The sequence below is a fragment of the Macaca mulatta genome, chromosome 14, assembly GCF_049350105.2.
Source record: "Macaca mulatta isolate MMU2019108-1 chromosome 14, T2T-MMU8v2.0, whole genome shotgun sequence".
Classification (NCBI taxonomy): Eukaryota; Metazoa; Chordata; class Mammalia; order Primates; family Cercopithecidae; genus Macaca; species Macaca mulatta.
Genome location: NC_133419.1, coordinates 54,738,264 through 54,753,079, shown reverse-complemented (window position 1 = coordinate 54,753,079; position 14,816 = coordinate 54,738,264). Strand labels below are relative to the sequence as shown.

The 14,816-nt window shown below is 39.2% G+C and overlaps 1 protein-coding gene across 2 annotated transcripts in view; it reads left to right on the top strand.

Moving 5' to 3' along the window:
• The window catches only part of CTR9 (CTR9 homolog, Paf1/RNA polymerase II complex component), a 28,478-nt gene extending 14,504 nt beyond the window's left edge, over positions 1-13,974 (top strand). Inside the window, exons 13-25 of one of the 2 annotated variants that reach the window (XM_028833686.2) lie at positions 673-761; positions 2,076-2,261; positions 2,340-2,427; positions 2,609-2,757; positions 4,460-4,576; positions 4,737-4,882; positions 5,798-5,869; positions 6,767-6,902; positions 7,375-7,521; positions 8,264-8,421; positions 9,468-9,564; positions 9,777-9,889; positions 12,915-13,974. In XM_028833686.2, the coding sequence (XP_028689519.1) occupies positions 673-761; positions 2,076-2,261; positions 2,340-2,427; positions 2,609-2,757; positions 4,460-4,576; positions 4,737-4,882; positions 5,798-5,869; positions 6,767-6,902; positions 7,375-7,521; positions 8,264-8,421; positions 9,468-9,564; positions 9,777-9,889; positions 12,915-13,341 (1,925 nt within the window). In that variant the 3' untranslated portion in view covers positions 13,342-13,974. The remainder of the gene's footprint in view (positions 1-672; positions 762-2,075; positions 2,262-2,339; positions 2,428-2,608; positions 2,758-4,459; positions 4,577-4,736; positions 4,883-5,797; positions 5,870-6,766; positions 6,903-7,374; positions 7,522-8,263; positions 8,422-9,467; positions 9,565-9,776; positions 9,890-12,914) is intronic. The other variant, XM_077963346.1, reaches the window with a different exon arrangement.
• The last annotated feature ends 842 nt before the right edge of the window (positions 13,975-14,816 follow it).

Here is a 14,816-nt window from a genome sequence, read left to right as displayed (position 1 = left end):
GCTGGGATTACAGGCGTGAGCCACCATGCCCGGCATATCGGGAGCTATTAACTTAGTGCCTGTCATGCTGTTATGGATGCAAAAGTGATTTAAAATAAGCAAGATTTCAGTTGAATGCCAGACTGAATTTGAATTGATTTGATAGGCAGTAGTGAACCATTATTGGTTTCTTTAGAGAAGTGACATTTCCTAGAGAAAACAACAACTTACATTTGTGTAGCACTTCACTGTTATTTAATGGAAGAACCCCAGTTAGAGCCCAGGTCTTCTAAGTAGTAATACCTATTCATCAGACTTTCACTATTTTGCCATATTACAAGCAGCTTTTTTTTAAAAAAGGTAACTGACAATGGTGTGCATTGGAGAGAAATTAGAAATGGGCCAGTTCCAAGCTTTTTAAATAACTTAGCTTGAGATAAGGACTTAGACCAGGGACCTAGAATTGGGAGTGGAGTGGCAGAGGTAAGTCTTAGATTTCAGACAGTAAGTCTAGTTGGTGACAAAATTATTCTTTAACTTGTTGGATTGATGATTGATTATTGACCTTTGGGACTTTTATGTTTCTTGTATGGCTGTATTAATGAAAAAAATTTGTTTCAAAAGTACGACTTTAAAATTATGATACTTTATAGCTAATATTTGGGATATAAAATCTTTTAAATATGTTTTCAGGCTATTTGCGCCTAGGAGCCATGGCTAGAGACAAAGGAAACTTTTATGAGGCTTCAGATTGGTTTAAGGAAGCTCTTCAGATTAATCAGGTTGGTAATATTAACTCTTAGGTTTGAGAAATAATTATTTTCACTTTTCCTTCCCCATAAATCAGTTTTTCCTTTTAATGGCTACATCTTCCTGGTTTTGCCATCTTTTTGTTTTGTTTTGTTTTGTTTTCATTCACTCGTTAGATACTAAAGAATGTATTAGGTTGCATTATTAATCATGTTATAAATAGGGACCATGTTTTTTATATAAATCTTTCCTATTGTCTTCCTTGTTCTTTCTTCCCTTCCCCCATCCTGTCCCTTCACTCCACTTCAACAAATGTGACCTGGCTCCTGTGTTTACTCTAGTTTACTTCACTTTCAGTTTAGTTAGTACCATATGAGAGAACTTTATAGGATCATAGTATCTTAGGATTTTGGATGGAACCATAGAGGTCATCTAAACGTTTTGAGGGCCCACAAAAAGAAATAGATTTCACATCATAGCCTAGTACACACAAATGTGTATGTAGACAACTGAAATGAAAGTTTCACAAATCATTATTTGCTTTTGCCAATGGACGACACACTGATATTTTTACTTTATTCCATTCTGTTGCATTTACTATGCAGATAACTGAATACTAACTAAATTGATTTTATAACTCACTAATGGGTATCAACTCTCAGTTTGAAAACCACTGTTATGTGGGGGTCTACAACAAGAAGTGTGTATTTTCAAACAATTTTTTAATGATTTAACAATTTTTGTAAATCATTTTCAGGCTTCTGCAGCTGTAGATTCTCATTGTGAATCCCTTGCTTGCTCATGCATAAGTGTATTTGCAATACCAAATATACAGGTTTAGTATTTTTGCCTGTTAGTGATGGTTTCACATGTGTAATGTTTTGGTTGAGATTTTAAATGGTGGACGAGTACTATGGATGTGAATGTGGGGAAGTAATTTTAATCTTATGTAATTGGTCACAAGGCCTAATTTGCAGTAAGTATTGCTGTTTTATTTAACAATGCCTTGTTGCTTTGTATGCATTAATGTTTGGATGTAAAGATTGTGTGTCTATCCAACAGGGAGCCACAGTATTTAAATTGACCAACCTAATGTTACAACTACTTTGAGGTGGCCAAATGTAAACTGAAAGCCTTAATTAAAGTGGTACAATTTTGTATAACTTAGCATCAGTAGTTCAATAAATTTGGATTGCCATGCAAAAAAAAAAAAAGAAACAAAAGAAAGAAAACCACTGTCATAATATAGCTTGTAAACCTCTTCAGTAATCAACTGTTGTGGGAAGATGATTGATCTATCTCAAACTAAACTGCAGATTTTCCTTCTTCATATATGTATGTTTCAGGATCATCCAGATGCTTGGTCTTTGATTGGCAATCTTCATTTGGCAAAACAAGAATGGGGTCCCGGACAGAAGAAGTTTGAGAGGATATTAAAACAGCCATCCACACAGAGTGACACCTATTCTATGCTAGCCCTTGGCAACGTGTGGCTCCAAACTTTACATCAGCCCACCCGAGATCGAGAAAAGGTAATCTCTTTTTGTCCTTTTAAACAAAACTGATACTCTACTTTCTTGTTTGAATCTTAAGAGTGCTTGTTTCTATAGGAAAAGCGTCATCAAGATCGTGCTTTGGCCATCTACAAACAAGTACTCAGAAATGATGCAAAGAATCTGTATGCTGCCAATGGCATAGGTGATTATAAAACTTGAGTACCTATAACAATTTGTCTTAAATGAATACTTTCAGAGGAATGTTTGTAAATCAGAATTTTTCTTAAAATGTGATGAATGTAGTTGTTTTAAAATATAATTTTTAGTTGTTTTTCTGGCTCCAACTAGAAAATTCTTAAGTGTGAACCTTTTTATATCTTTAGGAGCTGTTTTGGCCCACAAAGGATATTTTCGTGAAGCTCGTGATGTATTTGCCCAAGTAAGAGAAGCAACAGCAGATATTAGTGATGTATGGTTGAACTTAGCACACATCTATGTGGAGCAAAAGCAGTACATCAGCGCTGTTCAGATGGTAATAGCTTCTCTTTCAAGATATTTTTATATCTTGTTCGTTGTTGAGCAGATATTTTCTTAGCCATTCTGGCCTGCATGCTATCTCTTGTGATACTGTGTCTATTTAGAGATTTATAATTATATAATGCTAAGGCCAGGCTTTGGTATCCAGACAGAGATGGAAGTCCTGGTTCCACCATTAATTACATGCCTCAGGCAAAGGACATCCCTTCTGAGCCAGTTTTCCTATCTATAAAATGGAGATAATTGTACCCTAACGTCATAGAATTGTGTGAGGATCCAGTATGAAAACTACTTGGCACTAGCATGCCTAGCATATTAGTAATACCCAGTTAAGTAGTAGGATTTAATATTCATTTGTGTATTCAGTTTCTGAAACTGAACTGTGAGTTTCAGAAAGGTTAAATGACTTATTTAAAAGAAAACGGGCCAGGCATGGTGGCTTACACCTGTAATCCCAGCACTTTGGGAGGTCGAGGTGGTCGACGTGGATGGATGATGAGGTCAGGAGTTCAAGACCAGCCTGGCCAACTTGGTGAAATCCTGTCTACTAAAAATACAAAAATTAGCTGGGCATGGTAGCACGTGCCTGTAATCCCAGCTACTGGGGAGACTGAAGCAGGAGAATTGCTTGAACCAGGGAGGCGGAGGTTGCAGTAAGCCGAGATCGCACCACTGCACTCCAGCCTGGGTGACAAAGCAAGACTCTGTCTCGGGAAAAAAAAAGAAAGAAGAAAACAGGGATAAGATTTAATGACTGTAGGATTTTTTTTATGCTTACATTTGTTGAGTGCTTGAGTTTGAAATAAAAGTCATACTCAGCATCCATAACATTAAAAAGTAAAAAAGATCTTCGGCTCTCTGGGATATATTATGGTCAGAAAGGAAAAGCTTACAAAAAGTAGAAGAAAAGAGCAATCCAGGCTCTGAGAAGTGGTTTACCTTTTTCTAAAATGGGTGGGTTATTATCAGTATTCAGAGTACTGGAAAGTCGATAATCACAGAAACTCACAGAACCCAGATTGTATATGGTAGCTTCAGAGGCTGTAGTTTGTGAGGTTGGCCTTCCTGATCTGCTGAATGATAATGTTGCCTTTTATAAATGCAAATTACTAGGGATATTCAGGAAAAACCTGTCTTAACCATTTTTCATGAAAAAGGTCTTACCTATGACAAGAGGTATTACATGGTCAAAAAATACTATGTTCATGTCACAAATAACACTAGTATTGTATTGGTTTTACCAAGAAGTTAACAATCAGAACTGTAAGACTCCTTGTACTCATTGCCAGTAGGTATGTTCTGCCAATTGTTAAGAAAGGTATAGACAGTAAAACCCAAAGGACACAGGTATATGATTTCTAGTCAGTGGTCAATAAGCTGATTCTAGATAGTATTGCTAAAAATATGAAAAAGGCTTTCCAATCTGTTTACCCCTTCTTTCAGTGTTGGTCCACATTTCAAATGGAAAGAAATCATTTCAAGCATCTAGTTTTTCTAATGGTCAGATTTTTATGTTATCAAAATGTATCCTGATGAATGTCAAAAATCATTCCCCAAGTTATTCTTTGGAATTAACCATTCAAAGGGTAAAATACCTTTTTACACAGAGCTTTAAAATTGCAGTGCCATTTTGCTACAAAATGAAAATGTCATTTATTCTTTGTTGTGTTTTAATTAACTTTTTTCCTTTTTTGTAGTATGAAAACTGCCTCAGAAAGTTCTATAAGCACCAAAACACTGAAGTTGTGCTCTATTTGGCACGGGCCCTCTTCAAGTGTGGCAAGTTACAGGAATGCAAACAGACTTTGCTAAAGGTAAAAAGGAGAGCTATTATTCCCATCCATTTCTGTGCTACATTGTATTTTTTAATTCTTTGTTATGCATATTCACATACCTACTACTTAGTAATACCCTGCTGTCTAAAATCCTTTTCATGTCACTTGACCATATGAAATATTTATTTTTTATTCACAGGCTAGACATGTGGCACCCAGTGATACAGTTCTTATGTTTAATGTGGCCTTGGTCCTACAAAGATTAGCTACCTCTGTCCTGAAAGATGAAAAAAGTAATCTGAAGGAAGTACTTAATGCTGTGAAAGAACTGGAGCTTGCACATAGGTAAAGATTTTGTAGAAACAACCTATTAAATGCTTTGTTTGGTCTATGACCATACCATCATGAACGCTCCCGATTTTGTCTGAAATACTTTGTTTGTTTAAAGCCATTTGTCTCAAGCTGCTGAAAATCACTTACTTCTAAAGGTGGTCTATTAGAATCATTCCAGCAATAGTTAAGCCAAAGCAGACAGCTGCTGCCACCAGGTGGTGCCAAACTATAGTCAGGATCCTGCCAGATTTGGATCTTGTAGCTCAACCTGTAGGACTGGCTGGCTTGCTTTGCAAACTTGCCATAGATTTTTCATTAATCTGACAGTAATGTGACCCAGCATTTTACACATGTGAAATTTTTTAGACACTTAACGTTGGTTTTCCATTTTACACCAATGTGTCTTTTAATGGGATGTTGATTTTCATTGAACTAGGATTCAGGTTTTGCCTCTTAAATAATGCTTAATAGTTTTATTCAGTTCAGCTCAAAATTTATTTAACCATATAGTATTTATATGGTGATTCAGTGTGTGGTGAAATTAAAACCTGTCATCTATTCAGGTTTTGTCCAACTTTATTTGTATTCTTGTTTAACAATTCTTGCCTTGCCTGGTAAATTATAAGTGCTTTCATGGCCTGAGCCCCCTAACCTCCGTCCTGACATATTTAGTAAATTTCATGTTTAGTAAATTGTCGTTGCTTGAATTGATTTGTGGTTATTTGTGAATTTACTGATAATATTAAATATAACTTAGACCATCTTGATGAACGTGTCTATTAAATGTAATGAGTGGCATAAATTTGTGTAAATCAGTTAATATGCAAACCTATTCTCAGATTTTGTAGAACAGATTAAATTTTTTAAGGGCCTTATTTCATTACAATCTCTTTTTTTTAAAGTAAAGTATTTTTTCATTTCATTTAGATACTTCAGTTATTTGAGTAAAGTGGGAGATAAAATGAGATTTGATTTGGCCCTTGCTGCTACAGAAGCCAGGTAATGTTACTATTTATGGAAGGTGACTTTGGGTGAGGCAGTGATATTTGCATGGGCTGGGAAAGTGACACAGTAGGGAACAGAGGTTCCTGACCTTCCACAGGTCGGTCTTTCACACTTCTCTTGGGGACTTTGTAATCTTTACCAGGATTTTTTCCCTTGAGGGAACTGGGCAAATTGCCTTACAACAAGTACTTGAGTTGTGGGGGAAATACTTTTCTATTTTACTTATGTCAGCTGTGTCAGCCTAGTCAAGATAAAATTCACGACTCTGAGTTATATGGAAAGATAATGTTGGAAATCTTTTTAGCTGTGCTTTCAGAGGACATTTATAGTTTGGAAACTTAACATAGTTGGCAGTATTGGCTTATAATAAACTAAGTTAATTTTGCTAATTAAGACTTCATACATTGATATAGTGTGGGATGTGTAATGCAAAAGTAAATTATTTTTTTTGACTGGGTGCAGTGGCTCACACCTGTAATCCCAGCACTTTGGGAGGCCGAGGTGGGCAGATCACCTGAGGTCAGGAGTTCGAGGTCAGCATGACCAACATGGAGAAACCCCGTCTCTACTAAAAATACAATATTAGCCAGGCGTGGTGGTGTACACCTGTAATTCCAGCTACTCAGGAGGCTGAGGTAGGAGAATCGCTTGAACCCGGGAGGCAGAGGTTGCGGTGAGCCAAGATGGCACCATTGCACTCTAGCCTGGGCAACAAGAGCAAAACTCCGTCTCAAAAAAAAAAAAGAAAAAAACATTTAAAGAAAAAAGACTTCACATAGATCAGCTAATGGTCCTGCTTCAGATTTTTTAATTTGTGTAAGGAAAATAGATGTGCTGAGTTTTTCAATATAGTAGTTGCAGTCATGTTTCTCTAAACCTGAAATGTTCTAGGCAGTGTTCTGACTTACTGAGCCAGGCCCAGTACCATGTGGCCCGGGCACGCAAACAAGATGAAGAAGAGCGGGAGTTGCGGGCCAAGCAAGAGCAAGAAAAGGAACTGTTAAGGCAGAAACTTCTTAAAGAACAGGTATCTTGTATTTTCCAGTTATACTGGAATTAATTGTGTGCATGCATACACTTTGTATGTTTAAAAAAAAAGTCCTCTGCCAGGTGTGGTGGCTGACGCCTCTAATCACAACACTTTGGGAGGCTGAGGTGGGTGGAGGGCAGCTCACTTGAGGTCGGGAGTTCAACACTAGCCTGGCCAACATAGTGAAACCCTGTCTCTACTAAAAATACAAAAATTCGCCAGGAGTGGTGGCACACATCTGTAATCCCAGCTACTTGGGAAACTGAGGCAGAAGAATCACTTGAACCTAGGAGGCCAAGGTTGCTGTGAGCCGAGATTGCACCACTGTACTCCAGTCCAGGCAACAGAGTGAGACTCCATCTCAAAAAAAAAAAAAAAAAAGAAGTCCTCTACTTAGGATGGTAGCCATTAATTTTTCATCATAAGAAAATTTTCAGTGGTGTTTCTTTTCTACCATTTTTCCTCATAGGAAGAGAAACGTCTCAGAGAAAAGGAAGAGCAAAAGAAACTTTTGGAACAGCGGGCCCAGTATGTGGAGAAGACCAAAAATATTCTTATGTTTACTGGTGAGACTGAAGCAACAAAAGAGAAGAAAAGAGGTGGTGGTGGTGGACGGGTAAGATATAATTCCTGCTAGCACGAGTGACCTCAGTCTCTGTCTTTGGCTTTGAGAAATAAGGATAATTGGTTAAATTCCTTCTGTACTTACTAGTTTTGACTTCCTCTTTTGTTAAGAGACAGTCTTCCAACACAGAGAATGATTTCAATGGTATCCAGTATTTAGCAATGCATTCCAAGGTTAGCTAAGTATATTTTACCTTGTAGTTGTCTTTTAAATAGTTGATTTTTGCAAAGTTTTAACCAGTTGAGACTTTTATCTCAATTAGAAGTCTTTAAAATATGGGCCTAGCCAAGAACCTTTTCCACGTGACTTAGTAAAAGATCATTCGGGCCAGACACCGTGACTCATGCATGTAATCCTAGCACTTTGGGAGGCCGAGGTGGGCAGATCACTTGAGGTTAAGAGTTTGAGACCAGCTTGACCAACGTGGTCCATATCTCTACTAAAAAGTACAGAAATTAGCCAGGTATAGTGATGCATGCCTGTAGTCCCAGCTACTCGGGAGGCTGAGGCACAAGAATCACTTGAACCCAAGAGGCAGAGGTTGCAGTGAACCGAGATTGCCCCACTGCACTCCCACCTGGGCAAAAGAGTGAGACTTCATCTCAAAAAAAAAAAAAAAAAAATCCTTCATTGTCAAATGACTGATAGGATATGGCCCCTTTCTGTACCTTAGCATTCTAACCACATTCCACCAACCACGAAATAACTAACTGTAGGCTTGTTTGGATTTTAGCGTTCTAAGAAGGGAGGAGAGTTTGATGAATTTGTCAATGATGACACTGATGATGACCTACCTATATCCAAAAAGAAGAAGAGAAGAAAGGGTAGTGGCAGTGAACAAGAAGGTGAAGATGAGGAGGGTGGTGAGAGAAAGAAGAAAAAGAGGAGAAGGTAATGTCATCATTAATGTGTTTTAAGTAACCTCGTAAAAGTGGTGAAAGACCTTTTACCTTCTGAATCTTTTGATGTTTAGAATTTATGAACACTTGATCCAAACAGTGAAGCTTTTTGTGCCCCCACTTCCTACTTTAATCCTAAGATAGACCCCAGTACAAAATCCACTGAGTACCTGGGATTTCCATACATCTCCACAGCTTTCCTTCTAAGAGCTACAAGTTAGTCATAATTGCCTTTCTTGTGTCTCTAAATATTTATTGGAAAACTTGTGATTTAGAATAAGACCTGGATTGTGTCCACACTAACTGTGCATGTGCAATGTTGGAAAAATCACTAAGCTTCAGTTTCCTCTCTGTCGTTGGTAACAGCAATGCCTACTTCATGGTTTTTGCTCAATGCATAAGATGTGAATGTGTGTGAAAGCACCTTTAAAACCGCTCAGTGTTCTCTGCTGTTAAGATCAAGGATGCCCTACCCATTTCTTATGTGGAGGTGCCTCCTAAGCTAATTTGTCCTTCTCTTATTGTGCTATCCTGGAGTCCAGGAACCTCCATTCAGCTATCTTACCCCTAGACTGCCCTTCCCAACCCTTGGCCGACTGTATTTGGGAAAGAACCTGATAATTCATTAAGACACAGACTTGTGAAATTGAAGCTGTGGTGAGGATATTAGTAGCAGGCCTGGAATCAGTAGTTGGGAAAGAAGGAAGAGGAGGGGAAAGATGTTGAAGTCTGGAGCCTGTGTCTTTTCTCATGTTCTCTATCACTCCACCAAGTGCAAGATTCAAATGCAAATTAATGAGACCCCAGCAGTGACTAAATTAATCAGCAGACATTGCATAAATACATCATTTTACAGATTTCTGAGCCACGTGCAGCAAGAGTAAGTTATATCTTCTGCCCTTGAGGAGTGTACAGTATGATTGAGGACAGCACCCATATGGAAGAGGATTCAGAATGAATAATAATTTAATGGCAAAGTAGTCTGGAACTTTATAGGTAGGCTCTTGACAAACTCTCTTTTGGTGTTCACTATTTAAGACTTCCGAAGGGAGAAGAAGGATCTGATGATGATGAAACAGAAAATGGCCCCAAACAGAAAAAACGACGTCCACCAAGAGCAGAGAAGAAAAAGGCTGTAAGTTTATAGTACTGTGTTTTTCTGTCCCCTAGTAGACATGAAAGATTGCACTAGAATACATTCTTTCCTTGCAGCTTTCTCAAGCACGAATGCTTGTTTTCAAAGTTCATCAGTGGCTGTTTGATTGTATCATTGTAATGCAAACCCAATTTAACAAGATGGCCTAATGTAAGCGTCTTGACAAATCTATTATGTTTGACATTCTTTAGCCCAAGCCAGAACGTCTGCCTCCATCAATGAAGGGAAAAATAAAATCCAAAGCCATAATTTCATCAAGTGATGACTCTTCGGATGAAGATAAACTTAAAATTGCTGATGAAGGGTAGGATATTTTCTCTTTGTAAATTCTTCTCATGATGTAGATAAATCAAAAGTGATTACTAATCTGCCTGTCTATACTAGAAAAATATACTTTTCTTTCTTTTTATTTACAAATAATAAGAGGGGTGGGGACAGACTTGAAAATTGGAGGAAATAGATAACTGGGAGTGTTGCTGTGCCGAAATGTCTTCTCCGCAGCTTCTTAGAATCTGAGAGCTGGAAGAAAGTTTAACTTGTCATTTTGTCCTACTACATCTTTTCTCTCAAAGAAGAAAACCTTTTTTGAAATCTCATTTCTTCATAGATATTAGCTGAAATTTCCTAGATGACACCCTTCTAAATGAAATGTATCATTTTGCTGCCCTACTGTTGACATACTAAAAGTGTTACAGGTAGCCAAGTCCTGGTCATATGGAGATAGGCTATTTCTTTTTATTTATTTGTTTATTTATTTATTTATTTTTGAGATGGAATTTTGCTCTCGTTGCCCAGGCTGGAGTGCAATGGCACGATCTTGGCTCACCACAACCTCCACCTCCTGGGTCCAAGCGATTCTTCTGCCTCAGCCTCCCGAGTAGCTGGGATTACAGGCATGCGCCACCACACCCGGCTAATTTTGTATTTTCAGTAGAGACAGGGTTTCTCCGTGTTGAGAGAGAGCCTATTTCTTGACTGTTTCCTCCCCTGTTGTGCAGTGGTAAGTCAACAGTACCTGCTCCGTGGAGGACTTATCCTAGACTCCTTCCGCGAGGCTCTTCTTTAGTTCGTGGCCCACCCAGTGAAGCATAAAATCATTTGTCCTAAACTTGCCCCTCAAGCTCAAGTTGTCCCCCATTTGGATTTCTCAACCAGGTCTCTTAATACTGTACTACACTGTGTTCTTCTGTAGCCATTGTTTTCATTTATTCATTCAACAGACATTTGAACATCCAGTGTGTGAGATAGTATAAGTGCTGGTAATACAGAGAGAAAAGATAGGCCCATAAATTCTCCAAGGAATTTCTGCTTCAGAGGCAGTGGAGAAGAACAGATAAACCAAAACCATGTTGTAGACTGGGTGCAGTGGCTCACACCTGTAATCCCAGCACTTTGAGAGGCCAAGGTAGGTGGATCACTTGAGGCCAGGAGTTTGAGACCAGCCTGGCCAACATGGCGAAACCCCATCCCTACTAAAAATACAAAAGTTAACCAGGCATGGTGGTGTGTTCCTGTAATCCCAGCTGCTAGGGAGGCTGAGGGACAAGAATCGCTTGAAACCAGGAGGCAGAGGTTGAAGTAAGCCGTGATGGCACCACTGCACTCCAGTCTGGGCGACAGAGTGAGACTCTTGTCAAAAACAACAACAACAACAAAAAACCCACATTATAGTTGGATTAATGTTATCGTGTAAATTTGCATTATTGCTCTCCAGGAGCCATACCTAGTCTTGAGTTTGGGTGATGGTAGGAGTTGTAAGAGATGTTTTTTTTCTAAAAGAAAGGGTGTTTGAGTTGAGTCTTAGAAGAATTGGGATTCCTGAGGCAGAGGTTAGCATGTTGAGGAGGCTAAGGCTTCTGGTGGAGATTGGACTCATATGGTGGTAATCTATAAAGAACCAGATTTGCAGTTCTGGCCAGGTGAGGTGGCTCACGCCTATAATCCCAGCACTTTGGGAGACTGAGGCAGGATGATCACTTGAGGCCAGAAGTTTGAGACTAGCCTGGGCAACACAGTGAGACTCCATCACTACAGAAATTTTATAAAAACAAAATAAACAAAAACAAAAAAGATCTGCAGTTCCCTTTTTCTCTGAAGGCACCGGCTGACACATCTGGATTGTTTTTCTGTAAAGCACTGTTTAGCCCTTGTCCCCATGGTGTTATCCAGGTCTGTTTAGAGACGTGCATGATCAGTGTAATGAAATACATGGTTTTCAAAGACTGAGCACTGTTAAATGTGTTGGCAGAAAGGTCCATTGTGAGATGCTGAGTGGCTTCCAAATCTGTACCTGAGGTCAAGGCCAAGTTTGTTTGAGCCACTTGCATCAATTAAGCTTTGTCCTGACCATCATAAAGTGTGTTTGCTTATTTGGCGAGATGGAATGGAGTGAATTGGATCCCAGGGAAGACCCACAGGTCTTTAATATGTATACAGAAAGAGAGTAATATATTTCACCTCCCTCACCGTTCCTAGACCGAACTCTGGGATTCAGTATTCCTTTACTGGAATATCTGTCATGAAAACCAGAACTAAGGAAGGTGCCAGAGAAGTGTGTCTGCTCCAAAGGAGCAGTCACAGTGGTTAAGGGAATGTTCTTTCCTCAGAGCCTCCAGGAGACCAAGACTCTGAGGGTGCTGCCACCATTCTAAGCATAAGCATGACTTCCCCTTTCCTTCACATATCAACTGAGAAGTAGAGGGGAGAGCTTGGGAGCAAAGGCAAATAAACCAAAGGGCCCCTTTAGCCCCAGTTCCCTATCTTGAGCAAGTCTGGTCATGGTGGAGGGGACCTAGTGCAGTAGCAAATCTTAGGACAGGAATAATGACCTCACTCTTCAGGTACCTATTAGCACCGATGGCAATAGGACAGGGAAATGTCCTTTGAAACCCTTTTCTGCCTTTGGAAAAGGGTTAATTCTTCAAAGTCTTCAAGCCAGTTGAGATCCTGGATTTCACCTTTGTTGCTGTTAATTTGCTTACAAAGATAAACAAATGTATCCCTTCCTTTTCATAATTTTATATATGAAATTGGGAAATGCTTCATTCTGATTAAAAGTGCCCAGTGAATCACCCTCCCGGTTTATATTTTGACTTATGGCTAAAGTGCCTTATCTTTTTTTCCTTTTTAAACCTTTTTGAATTGTGAAATATATTACATTTACAGAATAGTACACAAAACAAGTATCACAAAATGATACCTGTGTAACCACTACTTAGGTCAAGAAATAGAATATTAAATGCCCTTATGTTTTAAAAGTACATTCTCTGCTCATCAAGGCCCCAGTTAGCCAGAATCCTCAGCTTCTAACCAATGATCATCTTTGCCAGACATCCCAGGAACAGCAACAGCAACAGTGACTCAGACGAGGACGAACAGCGAAAGAAACGTGCCTCATCAGAGAGTGATTCTGATGAGAACCAGAACAAGTCTGGCAGCGAGGCCGGCAGTCCCCGGAGGCCACGAAGACAGCGGTCAGATCAGGACTCAGACAGTGACCAGCCATCCAGAAAGAGAAGGCCCTCTGGTTCTGAGCAGTCTGACAATGAATCTGTGCAGTCAGGGAGAAGCCGCTCAGGAGTTTCTGAGAACGACTCTCGCCCAGCTTCTCCAAGTGCCGAATCAGACCACGAATCAGAGAGAGGATCTGATAATGAGGGTTCTGGCCAAGGCTCTGGAAATGAATCGGAACCAGAGGGATCCAACAATGAGGCCTCAGATAGAGGCTCAGAACATGGGTCAGATGATAGTGACTAGGTTTTATTTCATCAATAAGCTTCATCTCTGGAGGAGACTTTTTTAATATATGAAAGCTGTGATAAAAATGTTTCAGATGTTTAGTCAATTGTGAAATTTTTCTTAAGGCAATTTTCTTTTCTATCAGTTTGTATATTACTAAGCCCCAAGAGACATTTCCTGTGCTAGAGTCCAATATTTGAGTCTCTTGTGCAAATGAGACTATTCTTTGTGGTACAATTCCACCTATCATATGTGAAAACTGCAGTAAAAATAAACCCAGATGCTAAATCATTCCTACAAAGGTTTGACTGAAACTGTGGCAGATGGCTCATCTTTATATGTTAAGCAGCATACTCTTTTGATTTTTATTGCAATCTTTTACCAAGTGGTGCACAAACTTGGTATTGATGTCTTTATTCCGTTTTGAGTTTAGATTGAGAATATTTTATTTTCTGAAGGCAGAGATATCTACTGTATAATTGCACCAAAGTACATTTGAAAGGAAGGTTTTCAATAGTGTAATACTGCAGCGATGTAGATAAAATCACAAATATATAATTTGTTAGGTTGAATAAGGTGTGGAAAATGCTTTTCTGTTAGTAGAATGCAAAAACCTACCTAAGCCACGTAATAAATTCTTTTACCAACTTTTATGGGTAATTTTGTGTCTTTTTTGTTTTGATATATTTGTGCATGGCAGTTTAGCAGAAATTATGCAAATATTTGAAAAATCCTACATTAAGCCTCAAGACTTATAATTCTTATAGATTTGTGGAGTGTTTATTTTAAAGATGCAAGAAAACAAAGGTACCAGCATGTATTTTTATTTTCAGTAATTCAGTAATTAACAAGAGTAACATTTTAATGTAGCAGTTTGTAAGAGCTTTAATTATTGTATTCAACAAGTAGTATTAAATGTGCTATATTAGCCATTGAAGTGAGAATGCAGAGATAAAGTTCCCTTCTTGTCTTCAGAAATTGAGTAAAGATAAATTTATTGCCCGTGTGACGTGAGAAATAGGGTGGTGATGTTTGCACAGGTTGTGGGAGCAAAAAGGAGGTTGGAGGAAGCAGTGAAGACAAGGTTTCTTGAAGGACAGGAGCCCTGAGATGACTCAGCCTGAGCCAGGGCTCCTGCCTGTACCTCAGGATCAGTCTCCCATTTCTTAGTGGAGTTGGTGTCAGCAGGAGCAGGCAGCATAGATAATGGGCCTAGTGCAGTGGCTCGTGCCTGTAATCCCACCATTTTGGGAGGCTGAGGCAGGAAGATTGCTTGAGGCCAGGAGTTTGAGACCCTCCCTGAGCAACCTAGCAAGGCCCAATCTCTACAGAAAAATTTAAAAATTAGCCAGGCGCTGTGGTATGCACCTATAGTCCCAGCTACTTGGGAGGCTGAGGCAAGAGGACTGCTTGAGCCCAGCAGTTCTAGGTTACAGTGAACCGGGATTGTACCATTGCACTCAGCCTGGGTAACAGAGCTGAGAGCAGAGATA